Source organism: Anoplopoma fimbria, chromosome 7 (assembly GCF_027596085.1).
Source record: "Anoplopoma fimbria isolate UVic2021 breed Golden Eagle Sablefish chromosome 7, Afim_UVic_2022, whole genome shotgun sequence".
Lineage (NCBI taxonomy): Eukaryota > Metazoa > Chordata > Actinopteri > Perciformes > Anoplopomatidae > Anoplopoma > Anoplopoma fimbria.
In genome coordinates this window covers 16,282,720-16,298,435 of record NC_072455.1, presented here as the reverse complement: position 1 = coordinate 16,298,435, position 15,716 = coordinate 16,282,720, and the positions used below count along the sequence as shown (strand labels likewise).

The 15,716-nt window shown below is 41.2% G+C and overlaps 2 protein-coding genes and 2 non-coding genes across 4 annotated transcripts; all 4 read right to left on the bottom strand.

Moving 5' to 3' along the window:
• Positions 1 to 116: 116 nt before the first annotated feature.
• Positions 117 to 8,245, bottom strand: haus6 (HAUS augmin-like complex, subunit 6). The gene is made up of 16 exons (XM_054601373.1): positions 7,959 to 8,245; positions 7,779 to 7,874; positions 7,613 to 7,691; positions 6,602 to 6,734; positions 6,276 to 6,420; positions 4,675 to 4,737; positions 4,535 to 4,592; positions 4,253 to 4,426; positions 3,626 to 3,822; positions 3,173 to 3,302; positions 2,897 to 2,999; positions 2,734 to 2,794; positions 1,682 to 1,865; positions 1,451 to 1,564; positions 1,059 to 1,194; positions 117 to 864 (listed from the first exon to the last, which is right to left on the bottom strand). Exons 1-16 carry the CDS (start codon positions 8,096 to 8,098, stop codon positions 251 to 253), a joined length of 2,427 nt encoding a protein of 808 aa, XP_054457348.1. The 5' UTR covers positions 8,099 to 8,245; the 3' UTR covers positions 117 to 250.
• On the bottom strand, positions 2,509 to 2,639 carry LOC129093960 (small Cajal body-specific RNA 8). The gene has a single exon (XR_008531352.1). It is a non-coding gene; the product is annotated as a small Cajal body-specific RNA 8 (non-coding RNA).
• LOC129093961 (small Cajal body-specific RNA 8) lies at positions 4,923 to 5,053 on the bottom strand. Its single transcript, XR_008531353.1, has one exon. It is a non-coding gene; the product is annotated as a small Cajal body-specific RNA 8 (non-coding RNA).
• Positions 8,246 to 8,798: 553 nt separating the features above from the next.
• Positions 8,799 to 14,653, bottom strand: plaa (phospholipase A2-activating protein). The gene is made up of 14 exons (XM_054601366.1): positions 14,408 to 14,653; positions 13,729 to 13,922; positions 13,482 to 13,582; positions 13,224 to 13,344; positions 12,705 to 12,872; positions 12,394 to 12,529; positions 12,014 to 12,183; positions 11,709 to 11,860; positions 11,407 to 11,626; positions 11,181 to 11,246; positions 11,025 to 11,096; positions 10,661 to 10,768; positions 10,275 to 10,445; positions 8,799 to 9,582 (listed from the first exon to the last, which is right to left on the bottom strand). Exons 1-14 carry the CDS (start codon positions 14,554 to 14,556, stop codon positions 9,014 to 9,016), a joined length of 2,397 nt encoding a protein of 798 aa, XP_054457341.1. The 5' UTR covers positions 14,557 to 14,653; the 3' UTR covers positions 8,799 to 9,013.
• Between the last annotated feature and the right edge of the window lie 1,063 nt (positions 14,654 to 15,716).

Genomic DNA, 15,716 nt, shown 5'->3' with positions numbered 1-15,716 from the left:
TCTCTCCTCACAGGCATAACAATGAAGTATACATAAGTAAAAAAAAAGGCAATGAGCCACATTTTACAATTTTATTAAATAAATTCATGTTAACACAACTTACATTTTTTAATAAAAAGAAAACAAGCATGAAAGAAAAATTTGTGTGAAAGAGAAGGTTATTTTACAGCTATGAACAAATATTACATTATTAAAATCAGAGTAGACAGTGAGGCTAAAAAGTGATTTTAATATGAATGTAGTAAACACTTCAAATCGGGGAGAATGTGATCAGCTTTGGGAGGCTGTACTCCTGCTTCTTCGGGGGTGAAGGTGTCTCCAGTGTCTCTAGGTCCAGAGAGAAGACCTTGTCTGTGGCCTCCACTGACTTTGCAGGCTCCATTTGCCAGAGTATGTCTCCTGTCGGATCGTACGGTTTCTGGTTAAGACACTCGGGTAAACTCTTCTTGCTTTCCATATAGGAGCCATTACCGCACTCCTGCTGGATCTGAGCCAGATGATGACGAGTGATCAGTGGCGACTGAGTCTCAGTCTTCAAGGAGGGGATCAGGAGCTCATCGTCGTCCTCACTCTGCATGTCCACGGCCTCATCGTCGAGGCTCAGCAGACTGTCACAGCTCGGCATTTCAGGGAGTGTTTCGTGGTCGAGGCTGAACTGGACCGCACTGCTGCCTGTTCCACTCGGGCTGTCGAAGGCCTCCATGCTGAAGGTGTCCCACAACGCAGTGGATTTGAGGGCGACTCCCTGCTCATTGAGGGGAGTGAGCAACCCTTTTACACTGTCGTTTAACTTCACTAATCGCCCGATTTTCTCAGCTTTGTCTTCCTCCACTGCCTTGCGCCAGGAAGTCTTCACATCCAGAACTTATGGAGAGAAAAAAAAAAAAAAGGAATACAACTTAAATTTTACCAACTGAAACTTATGGACTACAAATGTTTACACCATGCCAGTTTTATGAGGCTACATTCTTCAGTCATGCCATTCTAAATCTTGATGTTTTTGTGCAGAATTGACCTACAATTAAGGCTGAGGGCAAATGCTACAGCTCATTACTTACTCAAGCTCTCAGGTGTACGTGTCAGCTGCTTTCTAGTAGAGAAGGGATCTCCATGAAGAGTGCCTAGAAGGCCGTCCAAGTCCAGACCTTTGACTCTGCCTTCAGTGGGACTGGCTGTAGTTACAGCATCTGCAAACTAACAAAACACACATTTCAGTCAGGACTGTGTCACTAAAAATCCTAGCCCCATATGCGAGTCTTATGAAGCCACTACCACTCTCATTCCAGACTTAGAAATGGTAATACAGCTTTTTTTTTTTTTAAATGCTTTAAGGATTATTAAATTATCTGTCTTTTTTCCCCTCAATTATATAACCAGACAAAGGCTGTATTTATAATTCTAAGCTTCATTGCAGCCTTTAAAACATCCACTAGTTTGAAAGTCACTATACCTGATCAGCGAGGTTATCACATTCCATGTCTAATATTTTGGTCTTCCTATCTTGCGTATTGGTCCTAGTTGGAGCCCCCTTCTGGTGAAAGTGCGCCGTCTTCCTCACACTGGCCTAAAATCCAAGCACAGCTTTGTTAAATATGGTTCAACACACAAATTCAAAAAGTGGAATGAATCCAACAAACACAAGTTTATCTTAAAACAGAGATTAGCTTAATACAATACTAGCCTGAGGTGGTGCTACTGTTGGAGCCTTCAGAGGAGAGGACGGAGGTGAGTCGAAAAGCCAGTCGAGGGAGCTATTCGCTTGTGATGTCGCTTGGTTTGTTACAACAGGACTTTCACTCCTCACAACAGGACTTTCACTCCTCACAACAGGACTTTCACTCCTCACAGCTGTTGCAGGGCCAGAGCTGTTTCAAAAAACACACAAAAAAAAAAGCTTAACATTTTTTTATTTAATAAAAGTTTGCAAAGTGTGCCGCACTGTCGGCACAGTAAAGTGTAATTCCCCCCCCATTATATTTCCCTCAAAATGCAGTGAAGCTCAGGTACAGCAAATACAATACAAAGCACATCTGTAGCTAATAACAGCTCACTATGTGGCCTCGGCTCAGTGCTAAACATAAAGTCGCTTTGGATAAAAGCGTCTGCTAAATGACTGTAATGTAATGTAATGTAAACTCTGAGCCAAGTTGGCACATTGCCCAGCACCGGTCTTCAATTTGGCCAATGAATGGATGAGCAACTTCAAAGTAAGGCTCTTATTTTAGTGGCTTACAATGTAAACTGGTAATGAAACCGAGGTTTGATTAATCCCCAGCACACAGAGAAGCTGTATTATTTCTTGTGACTTGACAAGTTCTTTTCAACCTTAGGTCTATACAATGACACTATCAAGTCTACAGTACATACTTTTATAAGTCAACATTTCATACTCAGGCTATGAGGTTGGTACTATCAGTAACTTGCCCACTTTGCTCTATAAGCTGTATTCAAACTCAAGTATTCCATGTATCATTTATACTCCTTTATATAATAAGTCACAGAATTAAAGCATGTCTGCTCCGTATCTGTCCGTGGCGATTTCTCTCAATTCGCCTCGGTCATCAGAGAGCATGGATGCTGTAGGGAGGACTAGTGACGGACAGAGCACTGCTCAGGACTGCCCAGGTATCTGCCTCCCATCAGAAGCCATACAACACACTTCAAAAACTACATTGTGAAATGGAGAACTGCAGACATAAGCTTAATTTCCCCTTCAAGTCTAGACTACATTACCTCTTAAGGTTAGTATTGCTTGGGGGGAGGCCCTCCGGTGATTTACTCTTTGCAGGTTTCTCTGAAAATTTTTAAAAGAACATGATTTGAAACAAAAATTGTGATGTTGTGACAGACCCAGATGAATACATGCCTAATGTGTGTGTAATCCTATTTTGCTTACCAAGAAGCGTTGCAGGGTACTGGGAGAAGACACTACTTCTGTAGCTAGCTTCAGCCGCCGGTTCAAAAGACAGTGGAGCCATTGGTGAGAGGAAGCCGAGAGCCTAAAAAAACCCAGCCAATTAAATATTAAAGACATGCAACTACAGTGAAATGCCTTATGAGTTGCAAAACATTCCAGTATCGTCTGCGATTGGGTTTATGATTTCCTTATAAAGTACATAGAATATACTGTAAATGTAGAAAGAAGAGTTCAAAAATCCCAAGAACCACTCACAGGATCTTCATTCAGAAAAGAGACTAGGGGTGTGTCTTTCAGAGTATCCATCCACTTCCTGTCCCACGCAACCTCCAACTCTCTGATGGTACTCCTGACCTCAGGAATTTCTTCCTTGGAAATCCTCTGTCTGGGGAAAAGTTATGTTAATACACCGCTACTAAACTCAACTATCCCTCAGGTAGAAAAGCAAATACTACTCTGGTCATTTTTCTCCCTGATTACAAATGTTACAACCATCGCAGCTTCCATGCCACAAATCGCTAATTTATTGATACATACGTAAACCTACGCAACCTAAAAATGAAGATGCACATGTGAGAAAAATCCCCAAATTACAATTCTCTACTCAAACAACAGCAATTTATATCAATACCCATATAACCAAGCAAAGTTGCCACATATCAGACTGTGGAAAGTGCATCCCATTTATTCATGTGGGTCAACATATACCTGATGAGGTGAAGGTTCTGCAGCGCACGCGCCATCTGCTGACATTTCTCCTGCAGTTGTTGAGGATTGAGCTGAGGCTTTGGGGCATGAGAGACCTGACTACGCTCCTCCCGCAGGAGCTGCAGCGCATGGTTCATCAGCTCCACCGTGCACAGGAGGTTCAGCTGGCCAGACTCGTACACATTCCCCGAACTCAACTGGAAAACATGCAGAAGCAAACCAAAGCTACAGTGAGACTCGTCATTGTGAGGATTAATGAATTCACATGCTGCAAATCGATGCTTGGACTGAAAATGGTTTGGCATCTCCTGTAGTGACATTTGAGTGAGTCCATGTATCCAGTACTCAACTTCCTCCATCGTTTTATATAGAGTGTACCCACAATAATAATAATAACTATTTTCAAATAAATTTAGGCCAAATTTGTATGTGCTCTCCTTGCAAATTTCAAGATTTGGTAGAGAGAAATAATATTCTCCATCTAAACAAATAATTGAGACCTCAAGGCAGCAGTAAAATGACAAGTGAAACTAAAACCAAAGAATGAATTAAAGAATCGTATGAGCTGTGTATATAAAAGAACAGGCCCCAGTAACAGAGTGAACTGACCCATGTCTTCATTCCTACCTGATGTGGGAGTTGTTCAATTCTCTCCAGCAGACTGCGAGGAATTTTCAGGACTCGATCCGTCCCATCCAGGATGTATTGATCTACATCCCCCTTCAAAACGCTTTCCACTACATGCTGCTCCTCTTTGGTAGTTGACAACATTCCATCAATGTCTGACCACAAGGAGCGGACCTTAAGACAACCAAGTACTTATGTGAGCTTTTGAAAATAAATAATAAAAATAAATAAAAATTAAAAAAATGTTCAAGTTTTGCAGGAAGTTTTACAAACATTACATACCTTCTGGGTTTTCTCAGCTAGAGAAACTACCTCCTGTGTCGAATCACTGCTGTGACGCCTAAAAGTAGAAAGACAGATTGAACAAACTGGACTCAGTCAGAAGTACTGAGGAAGAAAGAAAAAAAAAAAGTCATACATACTTGAGTAGCTCATCATACTTGGCACCCTCTGCTCGTATGTCCCTTATAGACTTCACCAGGAGCCTTCAAAAAAAACAGAAAACAAAAAATATAAGTTCTCTTTTTTCAACATAAGTTCTATAGAAGGTTGGGTATAGAGGTTGGTACTTGCAGTAAACATGCCCACTTTGCTCTATAAGCTGTATTCAAACTCAAGTATTCCATGTATCATTTATACTCCTTTATATAATAAGTCATGCAGAATTAAAGCATGTCTGCTCCGTATCTGTCCGTGGCGATTTCTCTCAATTCGCCTCGGTCATCAGAGAGCATGGATGCTGTAGGGAGGACTAGTGACGGACAGAGCACTGCTCAGGACTGCCCAGGTATCTGCCTCCCATCAGAAGCCAATACAACACAAACACTTCAAAAACTACATTGTGAAATGGAGAACTGCAGACATAAGCTTACTTTACCCTTAAAGCTTTAAAAAAAAAAAAAAAAAAATATATATATATATATATATACATACACACACAACAACCAATAGTTGCAGTAGAAACCAACTTACAAAACTCTTCCATGGCAAGTTCATGTTCAAAATCCAAACTTCAAGAATCTTCAACATAATGTTGCTGCCTGTGCACATTTCAAGAGCAGCAGACATGTGATAGTATGGGTGAGCTGGCTCACTGACTTACTGGCTCTGCTTACTGGGGAACTTGTAAGGGAGCTGTCGTTAACAGAATTTGTTTCAGCTGTGATTTTCCTGCTATGGTGAGACAAAATGTCTGAAACAAGGACACTGATTGCAAACACCTCCAGCAGCTGCGCACTGGCCTCGTTAACCATGGGTTTACCAATTAGTTCACAAGAAACAGGTGGTGCTTGAAGGTGGTGCTTGAAGCCAATGAAAGATGCAACATCAAAAGCAATGATCAAAGATTCAAACAGAAATACCTCTAAAAATATTGGATCATTGCAGAGATAGAAAGTTAGATTCAGCAAGGTAAACCAAACAACAAGAATAGAATGAGGAATAGTATAAATAATATGTCCACATACATTCCTTATGATGTATCTTTTTCTAAAATGTAAATTAGTCTCAAGTAAGAACATAAAAGGATCATTTTAAGTGTCATTTTTAACAGACTACTGCTATTAACTGGCGCTATGTCTCAGGATGAACAGTAAGTGAAAAGTTATGATCACAAAATCCCTTTATATTTTGTTTGAATTTCATTAAATTTAGTTGTATTTACAACTTAAATTGATTTTCTATTATTTATATTGACACATTATAATTTCTTTATGCCAGACTTGAGCAAGTCAGAGAAATTGGATTTCATAACCTTTGCTGACAAGTGGTATGTTCATAAGATTTACTGTAGTAGTGAAGTAGAGGCTTCTATCTATGTTAATTGACATCTATTCTTGTCTAGCTGCCTATACTCTTGTTTTTTTTTACCATATTTTATTGTACATTTTCATATTTTCTATTCTTTGATTACGTCTCATACTATTGCACTTACGCACATAACACCTAGCCGAATTCCTTGTATGTGTAACCTACTTGGCAATAAACAGTTTCTGATTCTGAGTGTGGACCACGAAGGACTTACTGTGCTCGTCTCTGGTACTCGTGGAGAAAACGATCCTGGGACACTGCAGCTTTCAAAAACCTGGTATGGATCAGGTTGAGCCTCTTCACTGCCATGTCCAGGGAGGAACCAGGCATTGCTGCAGCCTCAGGAACCCAGCTGTCATCTGTCAATGACATTATTCAAGATTTAGTGATATAAAACGTATAGTGAAACAACTCCTGGACATTGTCAAAATGTCGAAAACGTGTCACTTTACACTTTTGGATTGACACAAGTCTGATTGTGAAATCAATCTGCTGGTATGGTATTAAACAAAACTTATAAGATTTTCTAACTAGACTTACCTGTGGTGAATGTCTTCATTTCTTGCAGCATGACATGATTGGACAAGTGAAGCATCAAACTGATAAACTTGGGGCCTCCAGGTGAGAGGAACAAGGACGCCACCACTTTGGATCCTGCATTTGCAGTTTCATCCTACACACATGTAAAAATAGATGATTGTCACTAAAAGATCCAGTACACATAACAACAGTCGGCTCTTGTGTCAAATATACTGCTGTATATTTTAGACATTTAACCAGTGATGCAAAAAATAAATTTAAGTACAGTGCTGGTGAGACAAGAAGTATGATGTTTACTTCGACCGCAGTGGATGAATGTCTATTTATGTACCTTTTATGTTGTACAAAAACTGTACACAAACAATTATGGCAAGTATGTAAGTAGAGGATGAGAGTGAGGAGCAGAAATCTGGGAAGGAATGAAGCAACAAAGGGAAAAAAAGATGGACATAATTTCCCATTTCTGGGATATAAATGTGGTATATAGACTATGAACACTGGGCAGTGTAGTGTATTTTGTCATATTCTGCTATACCTTGCTGTACTGAGGCCATGAAGTTGTTGCATGCTGTGTGATGTTGAGCGTCTAGGTACTCAGGAACTGCCCTAACAATGACCTCATGACCTACATACAACATGACAACCTTGTTTATAGTGATGTTTACACAGATGGAAGATTCTAGGTTCTCAGGAACGTATTTCAAAAAAAGTGCATGTTTTACGATGTCTGAATGATGTATTTACTGCTCAATATGTGTTTTGCCTTTGTGCACATTGAAGGGATGCACAACACAGATATAAAGTTCAGACTGAAGGCTGAGAGCCTCAGTCCATGCTGAATCTCTGTTTGGGCTCCATTCTGCGCAGAATGACTTCAGATGCATTGATTCAATAGAGAGATGGTTGAAACTGCATCAACGGACCTGGACGTCTTCCTTTATCCTTTGATATCAAATGATATACTCCAGCAGATTATAAATAAACACAATAGTAAAAAAAACTAATTCTTACCATTATCTCTCGCAGCCAAACGCAGGTAACTTTGCGGAACTCAGCATCTGCTTTGTGGCTCAAAACAGGCCAGCAGTACCTGTCCCAAATCAAATATTTAATTAATTAATGTTTTTAAATAAATCCAAGGCAATCTTATCTATGAATGTAAACAGATCATCTTCACCTGTATGTCTCATTAAATCGTGTTGGGTTGAGTCTCTCCAACAGGAAGTGGGTTACTATGTAGAAGGCATCCTTGTTTGGTTTGTCGAACATATTCCTACAGGGCGTAAACAATAAGTTGAGTTAACAAACATTCACTGTTAATCTCACACTGTATTCATATGCTGAGTAGTAAACTCACGGTCCCAGGTTGATGTGTTTAACGCTGCTGGTTTTGCCGGCGAATAACGACAGTGCAGTGTCTGGTTGTAGTCCGAGCCCAAGCAGAGAAAACCAAAGATATCGTCCATTCTTTTTCTGCAACAATACTGGATTCGCCATTATTCCGAGAAGGAAGAGGCGACGTGAGACTGCTCAGAAACACTGGGAGAAGTCACGTGTGTTCTAAGAGGAGTTCTAGATTCGTAACATTCGATTTTTCAGTTTAGTCACGAACAGCAAGAACACGAACCGCCAATTTTCTTTTTTCAATAATGACCCGGATGTTGTTAACAAGTACTTCCGGTGAGCGAGCAAACGCGGAAGTAGTTTGATTTAAAATGAGTTTCTGTTATATATTTGGTGCTTTTTGTATCCGTTTTGTACAGTACACCTTGTCTAACTTAAGATACAAAGGCATCTTCATTTTATTCGATTTTGGACTAGGTGAACTGGTTCTACAGTATACAAAGTGGACCAAATTACAGCCTTCAGACTCTTTTTAATAGTATTGTACCACTAAAAGACCACCATTACCAAGATAAGAATTTTTTTTTTGAAATGCAAATATATCTACTTCCCCGATTAGGTAGTGTGTAGGTCAGCAGTCCGTTAATTTAAGTCATCACAATATCCACTTCCCACACCAAAGTTGTTTTTCCCCGGTTACGACTTGCATTTCACTTAACTGTAATAATATACTTTATTGAGCTATTATTTCTCCAAGTCAAATTGTGAAATGGCACTAGGAAATAATATTAAACAAAAAATAGATTTAACCTTACACAATGTATTGTTAATAATCACACACATTTATAATACATTATTACATGCATTGGCCCCACATTTACACAACACATTAGTGCTTTAGAAAGGAGGTGCAGTAATAAAAACACAGGCTAAACATATGCAGAGATTTAATTTGTCCTTTTTTTATTGCAGAACATACATTTATTTTAGTATCCACCACAACTGATTGAGAAGAACAGAGTGATAGTAAGAAAGAAGTGCCCTTTATTCTCTCTATAATCATTCACATCATTGTAGTTCTTTTAAAACCAGCTGGCAACACTCGGCCACCTTTGATGGATCAGACACCGTCAAGTATTTGGAAATCTGAGAGGTGACACCCAAGGAGCGAGCCAGGTCCCGGGCTGTCTGGTCTGAGGCCACAGTGGTTCCCAAGGCCACGAGCAGCCTAAACACAGCCTCCTTGTCTTGTACCGTCTCCAGAGCTCTACTGGCCACAGACAGGCACTGGGCCTTGGCCTCCAGATCGGGTTGGCTGTGCAGGCAGCCAGCGTAGTTAAGCACAAGAGTGGCCAGAGCAATGTGGATGTTCTTATTGCAGACGTTGGCCAGGTCGGCAGCACGCGATAGCACCGTTTCACGCTGGGCCATGAGGAGGGCTCGGCCGTGCCTGCCTCCAAAGCAGTTGCACAGAGTCCGCAGCGCCAGCATCTGGTTGGCAGGACGCCCCTCGGGCCTCATCAGGCTCAGCAGGTGGTTGCACAGCTGGACTCCCTCCGACTCTCCACAGAGGCTCTCGTTAACCTGCGGATGGCGCACTGCCAGCCTCAAAATGTCCAGGACAGGAAACACAATGTCTAAAGTCCAGGGGAAGTGAAAGGGCAGTTTGGTTAGTGAACAGTAATGAACTGAATAATTCTAAAAGGGACAGTGTGTAGGATTCGATGGCATCTAGTGGTGTGGGGCAGATTGCGACCAACTGAACACCCCCCCTCGCTCATTCCTCCCCTTTAATCCTGTGTTTACGTGACTGCTAATGCTTGGTGACGCCGTTCGCGAACCTTACCATAATAACATTACTTAAGGAGCAACGGGGGTCACTCTGCGGATTATGGTACCACAGTTTCAACAGCATGTTGTGTAACTTAAAAACATGAAAGGCAGCAGCTGGAGCCAGTATTTGGTTTGTAGTTCTAGGCTACTGTAGAAACCTGGCATGGATTTCGTAGGTGTAGATATGAAGGGTTCATTCTAAGCTAACACAACAATTCATAGTTTCAGGTGATTGATTGTGTACAATTAAAACATAGTTATGAATAGTATACTCCATTTCTGCCAATAGATCCCCCAAATACTCCACACTTCAACCAGACGTTCAGATTTAGCTCCCCTTCATATGTCACATGCAGGCAAAACTGAGCATCTCCAGCCACGGCTTCAGAACTTACTTTGCAAAGGTGCATCGGATTTTTCTCACAAGCTGCAACCATAAAAATCAATCCACAAACATGTAACGATCATAAATCGGGTTGGAATTTAATTTATGTACCTTCAGGCCAGTGAGCAGCCTTCCACAGCAGGTTGATCTCTTGGATGGTCGGGGGAGACTTGGATAGGTTTGCCTCAGAGACAGATACAAGCAGCCTCTCAAGGCTTTCCAGAATTTCTTCGGAAAGCCTCTGCTCCTGAGGAGCATCTCCATTCAGCTCCTTTATCTTGGCTGGCAAGGAAAAAAAACATCATTAACCCTGACACAATAAGAAAACCTAACCCATCACACAGTAAAAAGCTGATGAGATTTCAGGGTCTTCAGACACAGTTCAGGTGTTTAGACACTCAAAATCCATCAATAAAGATCTAAGAAATATTTTGTCATTCTCAACTGACAAATGTACTGTAGACACACATAATCACACCTATACTTGAAATGCTCACCAATGATCTGCGAGGAATTGGCTTGCTCAAAGGCCACACCATCAGTCTTGGGAAAGTAGATGTTGGTTGCAGTCTGTCTGCTGGCTGCTGAGGAGTAGGCACCTCTTCCTGTAGAGTAGGGAGCAAAGTGATCCAATGACAGAAATACTGAACATTAAAGATTAAAAACAAAACACAACTACCTTATATGGTTTTTATATAGGATAAATGTGTCTATGGGTCTACCACTGAATAGCTGTCATAAATCAAACCCTGCTCTTCCCTCAATACACAAGCGGTAAGACATCATGCGTGTTAGTTTAGTTTGTCTATTGTTTATACCCGGTTGTCCACAATTCATTGGTTCCTTGAGTACGTGACTAACCTGTGAAGGGATCGGCCACACCTGCCGGAAAACTTGGGTTCGGACCCGACCCTGGGATGTAGCGACCGGCGCCTGTGTGGAGAAAAAAACTGCTGTGAAATAACATCTCTGGTGATATTCAGATTGTGAAAAATATTTTTGTAAAACATGATGTACCTGTGAAGGGATCAGCTCCAAAACCTGGCCCATCATCAGAAGCCCCGGGGATGTACCGAGCTCCTCCTGTCAGATGAAGAAATCAAACACCTTAAGAAAAATATAAATTCAGTCTAATAACCTTTAATAACTGTAATCAAAATATAAAACATGTATAGTATAGAAGGCATAGTCTGTTTCTGAAAGGAAGAAAAACATTTTTAAAGTATCCATCATTTAGCCTCACCAGTGAATGGGTCACCTCCAGCGGGCTGGGCTGGTCCCACCACATGTCCTTTGGTGTTCTCTATGATAAAATTGGCAACCTGGTCGAGGAACATGGGGCTGAGGTCGTTCTTCTGCAAAAAGTTGTGCGCTGTCAGCCAAGGGTCCTCTGACACGTTGTAAGGCAGCTTCATGGACGGCCCCCCCTCATTGATGTCGATGGTGAAGACGTAGTCGTATTCCTGAGGGGAGATCAGGAGTCAATCGTGACTGTTCTAATGCGTAAATGCATAGTTTACCTTGTCAATAAACATATGGCCTTACCTTTCCTTCATATACCACGCTCTTGGAGGTCTGTTGGTTTGAGCCTCCGACCACATCTCCGATTTTCATCCAGCGGGCATCACTGACGCTCCACTGATATGCCTCCACCTTCTGTCCCTCTTTAATCAGACGTGTCTGTCCGTCACGATTCCCTTGAGAAAATAAGCAAACAAATCTTGATGTAGGGATAGCATTAGCACTTTTTCACTGTCAGACAGAATTGGATGTGTAAGGCGTGAACCAGAAACACCAGATACAGTGGCTAAATATAATATGATAAAATAAATGTCAGTCTATTTTCTAACCAGGCTCAGTGAGGTGTTCCCTTCCAGGGAGGTCCTCCATTTTGATGTCGCCAAGGTCGCCTGTCTTGGGATCAATGGTGGTTTTTGAGAGTTCATCCTCAAAAGCCTGCAGGTCTTCTGGACTCGCCATACGATCCTCAGCTTCCGTAAACACGCGGATAATGCCATCACTGTGGGCAGACAAGCAGCATCTGGGTTGGCCACAAAACTACTTCCTATGTCTGTACATCTGAGGAATGTCCTCCATGTTGTTTGAATTCTGGAGTGATGTCAGAAATGAAAGTAGTGAACAGTAGAAGGCAAGGGCGATTAAATATTTGTTCGTGGACATGATCATGGACTCCGGACTGACCGCTCAGCATGCCAAATGGAGTTCTTACCTGGCCCCAATGGCAATATCACCATTAGGTAGAATACAGCAGCACCAGACAGACTGGGCAGGCAGACGGATGGTCTGAGTGCAGTCTCCCTGTCTCCATATCCTCAAAGTCCTGTCTTCTCCGGTGCTTACGAAATCTAAGGGAAAGCACCAGTATGAGGTCAGGGGGAGCCAGCTAACAGCCGATAGAAGGTAAACAAAAGGATGCTGGTTCCATAAATGACCAGGGACCTGCAGTTTGTTACATACGCATAACAAGTCTCACATCCAGCACTTTCAAAGGCATTTAAATGTCAATATAAATAAACAAACCTTGACTATTGGGGAAGACAGCTAAGCTGTAGATGTAGTTGGTGTGGCTGTAGTAGACCTGCACACATTCGCCTGTCACCAGCCATCTTCTGATACTTGTGTCATTGCTGCAGGAGAAGAACTCTGTGTTGCTGATCACTGCTAGCCCCCTTACACAGTCCTCATGACCTAGAAAGGAAGAAAAACAGGTTGCATTGCAATCATGGATTTTAAACGTGAAGCCCCTGGATCCCCAGACAAATGTTTTGAATCATTATGGATGAATAGTTAAACAAATTCCTGTTTAGTTATCACCAGAGAATGTTACAATTTACTATTTAAAATGTTGTTTTGTTGGCTAAAAGCAGTGAAATGAATTGAGGGTGAACTGCTTGCAAAGAACAGGTATGCATAAGAGGCAAATTTCAAACAGTTTAGCTGGGGCACTCTTTCAAAAACGTTTGTCTGCACACAGATCTGTTTAAAAAACATGGACAAAAAAAATGTGTTCCCTTATGTCAACCCCCTGAAAACTCTCACCTTCATAAGTCTTCTCACAGCGACCAGCTTTCCAAAGCTTTATGGTCTTATCTGCTGATCCAGACAACATAAGGCCTTGTTCAGGTAAGATGACCACTGCCCACACTGCTGCTGAGTGGCCCTGTAGTCAAAAAGAGATTTTGCTCTGTCACAACGCAATATCATTTTTTTTTTTTGCTTATTACAGGTGCATGGATAAAATAGATGTTTTAGGGAAAAATAGATTTACAGAGTAACATCACAGAAGCTTCAGCATACCTGCAAGGTCATCATGCACTTCTCATTGAGCCAGACTTTGGCTGTGGTGTCCCATGAGCCGCTCAAAAGTGTCCCAAACTTCCCAGAAGACAGAGCGCAAACTGTGGAGATTAAAATGTTAGAAAGCTGCAAGTTCCAGATAAACTGCAGAGATGCTCGGCATAATGACAAATAACAGCAGAGCATATTAGATGCTTATTAGAATGTAATTATCCTGAGTGTATACAGTTAGGCACAACCCACTCACCTGTGTTTTTGTGACCCGTGAGAGTGAATAGGGGCTGTGTTTGGTCCAGTGTGAAAACACATATGTTATTATCATTTCCACCTGTGGCAATAAGTCCGCGAGGGTACGTTTCACTTGGTGCAATGAAACATACACTGGATACAAAATTGGAGTGGCCAGACAAACTGTGCATTTCTGTGAAACCTTTGTCTGGGCTGTAAATGGGGGAAAAGGAAGGGGAAAGAAAGAGAAAAACATCTTAAATGAACGAAAGTTACTGGTGCTGGAACAAGTGGTTGACAAATGTGTTGCTAATATCTTAAAGAAAGGCCTGGAAATTAATTAACAGACAAAATACACAACACCAACTTAAATCTGGGGAACTTTTTAAGCAAGTTCTGGATCATCTGCGCTGTGAACATTCAGCTCTGCTGTCAACACTGAGCGTGCTGGTTGAATGAATGACAAAGCTAATTTGAGTAAACGTTAGCACACCGCCTGCTAGCTAACCTAGCTACCCACATTGACACGCATGTACCACTGTTAAATGGCTTCCCCCGGTGTTGTTAATTGACTTGAGTCTTGTATTGGTCGGGGCCATTTTATTGACAACAGCGTCAAAGTTCCGAACACACTGAAATAGTTACATCCTAGCCGACCATCACAATGAGTTAGTAAGTAGCAGGCTAATGCTAGCTACCTTGAGTTTGGTACCCAGACTCTTCCGGTTCGGTCTCTGGACACAGACACGAAGGCTCCGTCTGGGAAATCAGCAGACGCGAGGCCCCTGACGTCCATTTCGTGGCCTGGGATGGAGCACCTGAGTTTGTATGAGTTAGACGATGCCATTTTTGCCCCGAAGACCCGATAAAAACGACCACAGTAGAGTTATGTTAGGCGGCGTTGCTGTCAACAAACACCGGCCGCTAATGCTAGCGGAAGTAGAATTACGTCACTGACGCGTCACGTCAGAGAAGTCTGCGTTCAAAATAACGTTTTAATTTGATTAAAATTAAATATGAAACATAATTATAATACAATGAGTTGTGGTGAGTTCAAAACATTATCTTCGAAATACTATTTAAAAAAAAAAATTAAATCATAGAAGGGAACGAGGCTGACCTCCTCTACGTGTAATACACATGTTTCACCACAGGGTGGCAGCAGACTGTCGTTCCTGGCGCCGCTGGTGCACTGCGCTCTAACCAAGTCCACCGCCCACCTGTCCACCAGAGCTGAGTCAAGCGGCCGTAGACAACCAGGACTCAAACGGAAACTTGAATGTTGTTGTTCAAATAAAAGGCCAAGGGGGGTGTACAGTCAAGTCAGTCTCCCACCAAGAGAGTAAAACTTGGACAGCAATTGCCAGCTTCAAAACAAGATTATTAGTCTGTTAACCAAACATTTCATGAATCCCCAATACACAGATATATTATCATACTTCTTGGTGATTCTTTTTCTGTGCACTTTATAATCATATATAGCTGTTTCTCTTTCTTTATATTGAGGATATTAAGTAAATCAATAAGTAAAAATACAAATGCAATAAAAAAATAAGATAAGATAAGATAAAATAAGATAAAATAATCCTTTATTAGTCCCGCAGCGGGGAAATTTGCAGGATTACAGCAGCATAGGGTATAGTGCAAACAAGAGACATAGTAAAAAAAAAAAACACAAGATAAAAAATAAGTATTATAAATAGCAAATAAGCAATTAAAACAGTAAAGAATCCACAATAACTGAAATATTATATATACAGACAGAATAACCATTATAACTATTTTGCAATAAAAATACGCAATAAGAAGTTGAAAACAATCCTAGAAAACAAAAAAATGAAATGGACCAAATCAGCCCCTTTCAGAGAGCTACTTAAATGTGTGTTTTATGCATGGCTGGAATTCCGTCCTTTCAAAAAAAATGTTTTATTTTTTAAACATAAGTAAACCGGAAATATATATATATATATTTATTTTATTGCAGGTAGCAAACTACTGCTCCTGTCC

Coding starts and splice junctions, on each gene's coding strand:
- haus6 (XM_054601373.1), bottom strand. CDS start 8,098: ATGGCGAATCCAGTATTGTTGCAGAAAAAGAATGGACGATATCTTTGG. Junction 6,421..6,601: donor AATGAAGACATTCACCACAG/GTAAGTCTAGTT, acceptor TGTCATTGACAG/ATGACAGCTGGGTTCCTGAG. Junction 1,866..2,733: donor AGCAATACTAACCTTAAGAG/GTAATGTAGTCT, acceptor TTTTTGAAACAG/CTCTGGCCCTGCAACAGCTG.
- plaa (XM_054601366.1), bottom strand. CDS start 14,556: ATGGCATCGTCTAACTCATACAAACTCAGGTGCTCCATCCCAGGCCAC. Junction 12,184..12,393: donor GATATTGCCATTGGGGCCAG/GTAAGAACTCCA, acceptor GTCTGCCCACAG/TGATGGCATTATCCGCGTGT. Junction 11,247..11,406: donor TGGAGGTGACCCATTCACTG/GTGAGGCTAAAT, acceptor TTCATCTGACAG/GAGGAGCTCGGTACATCCCC.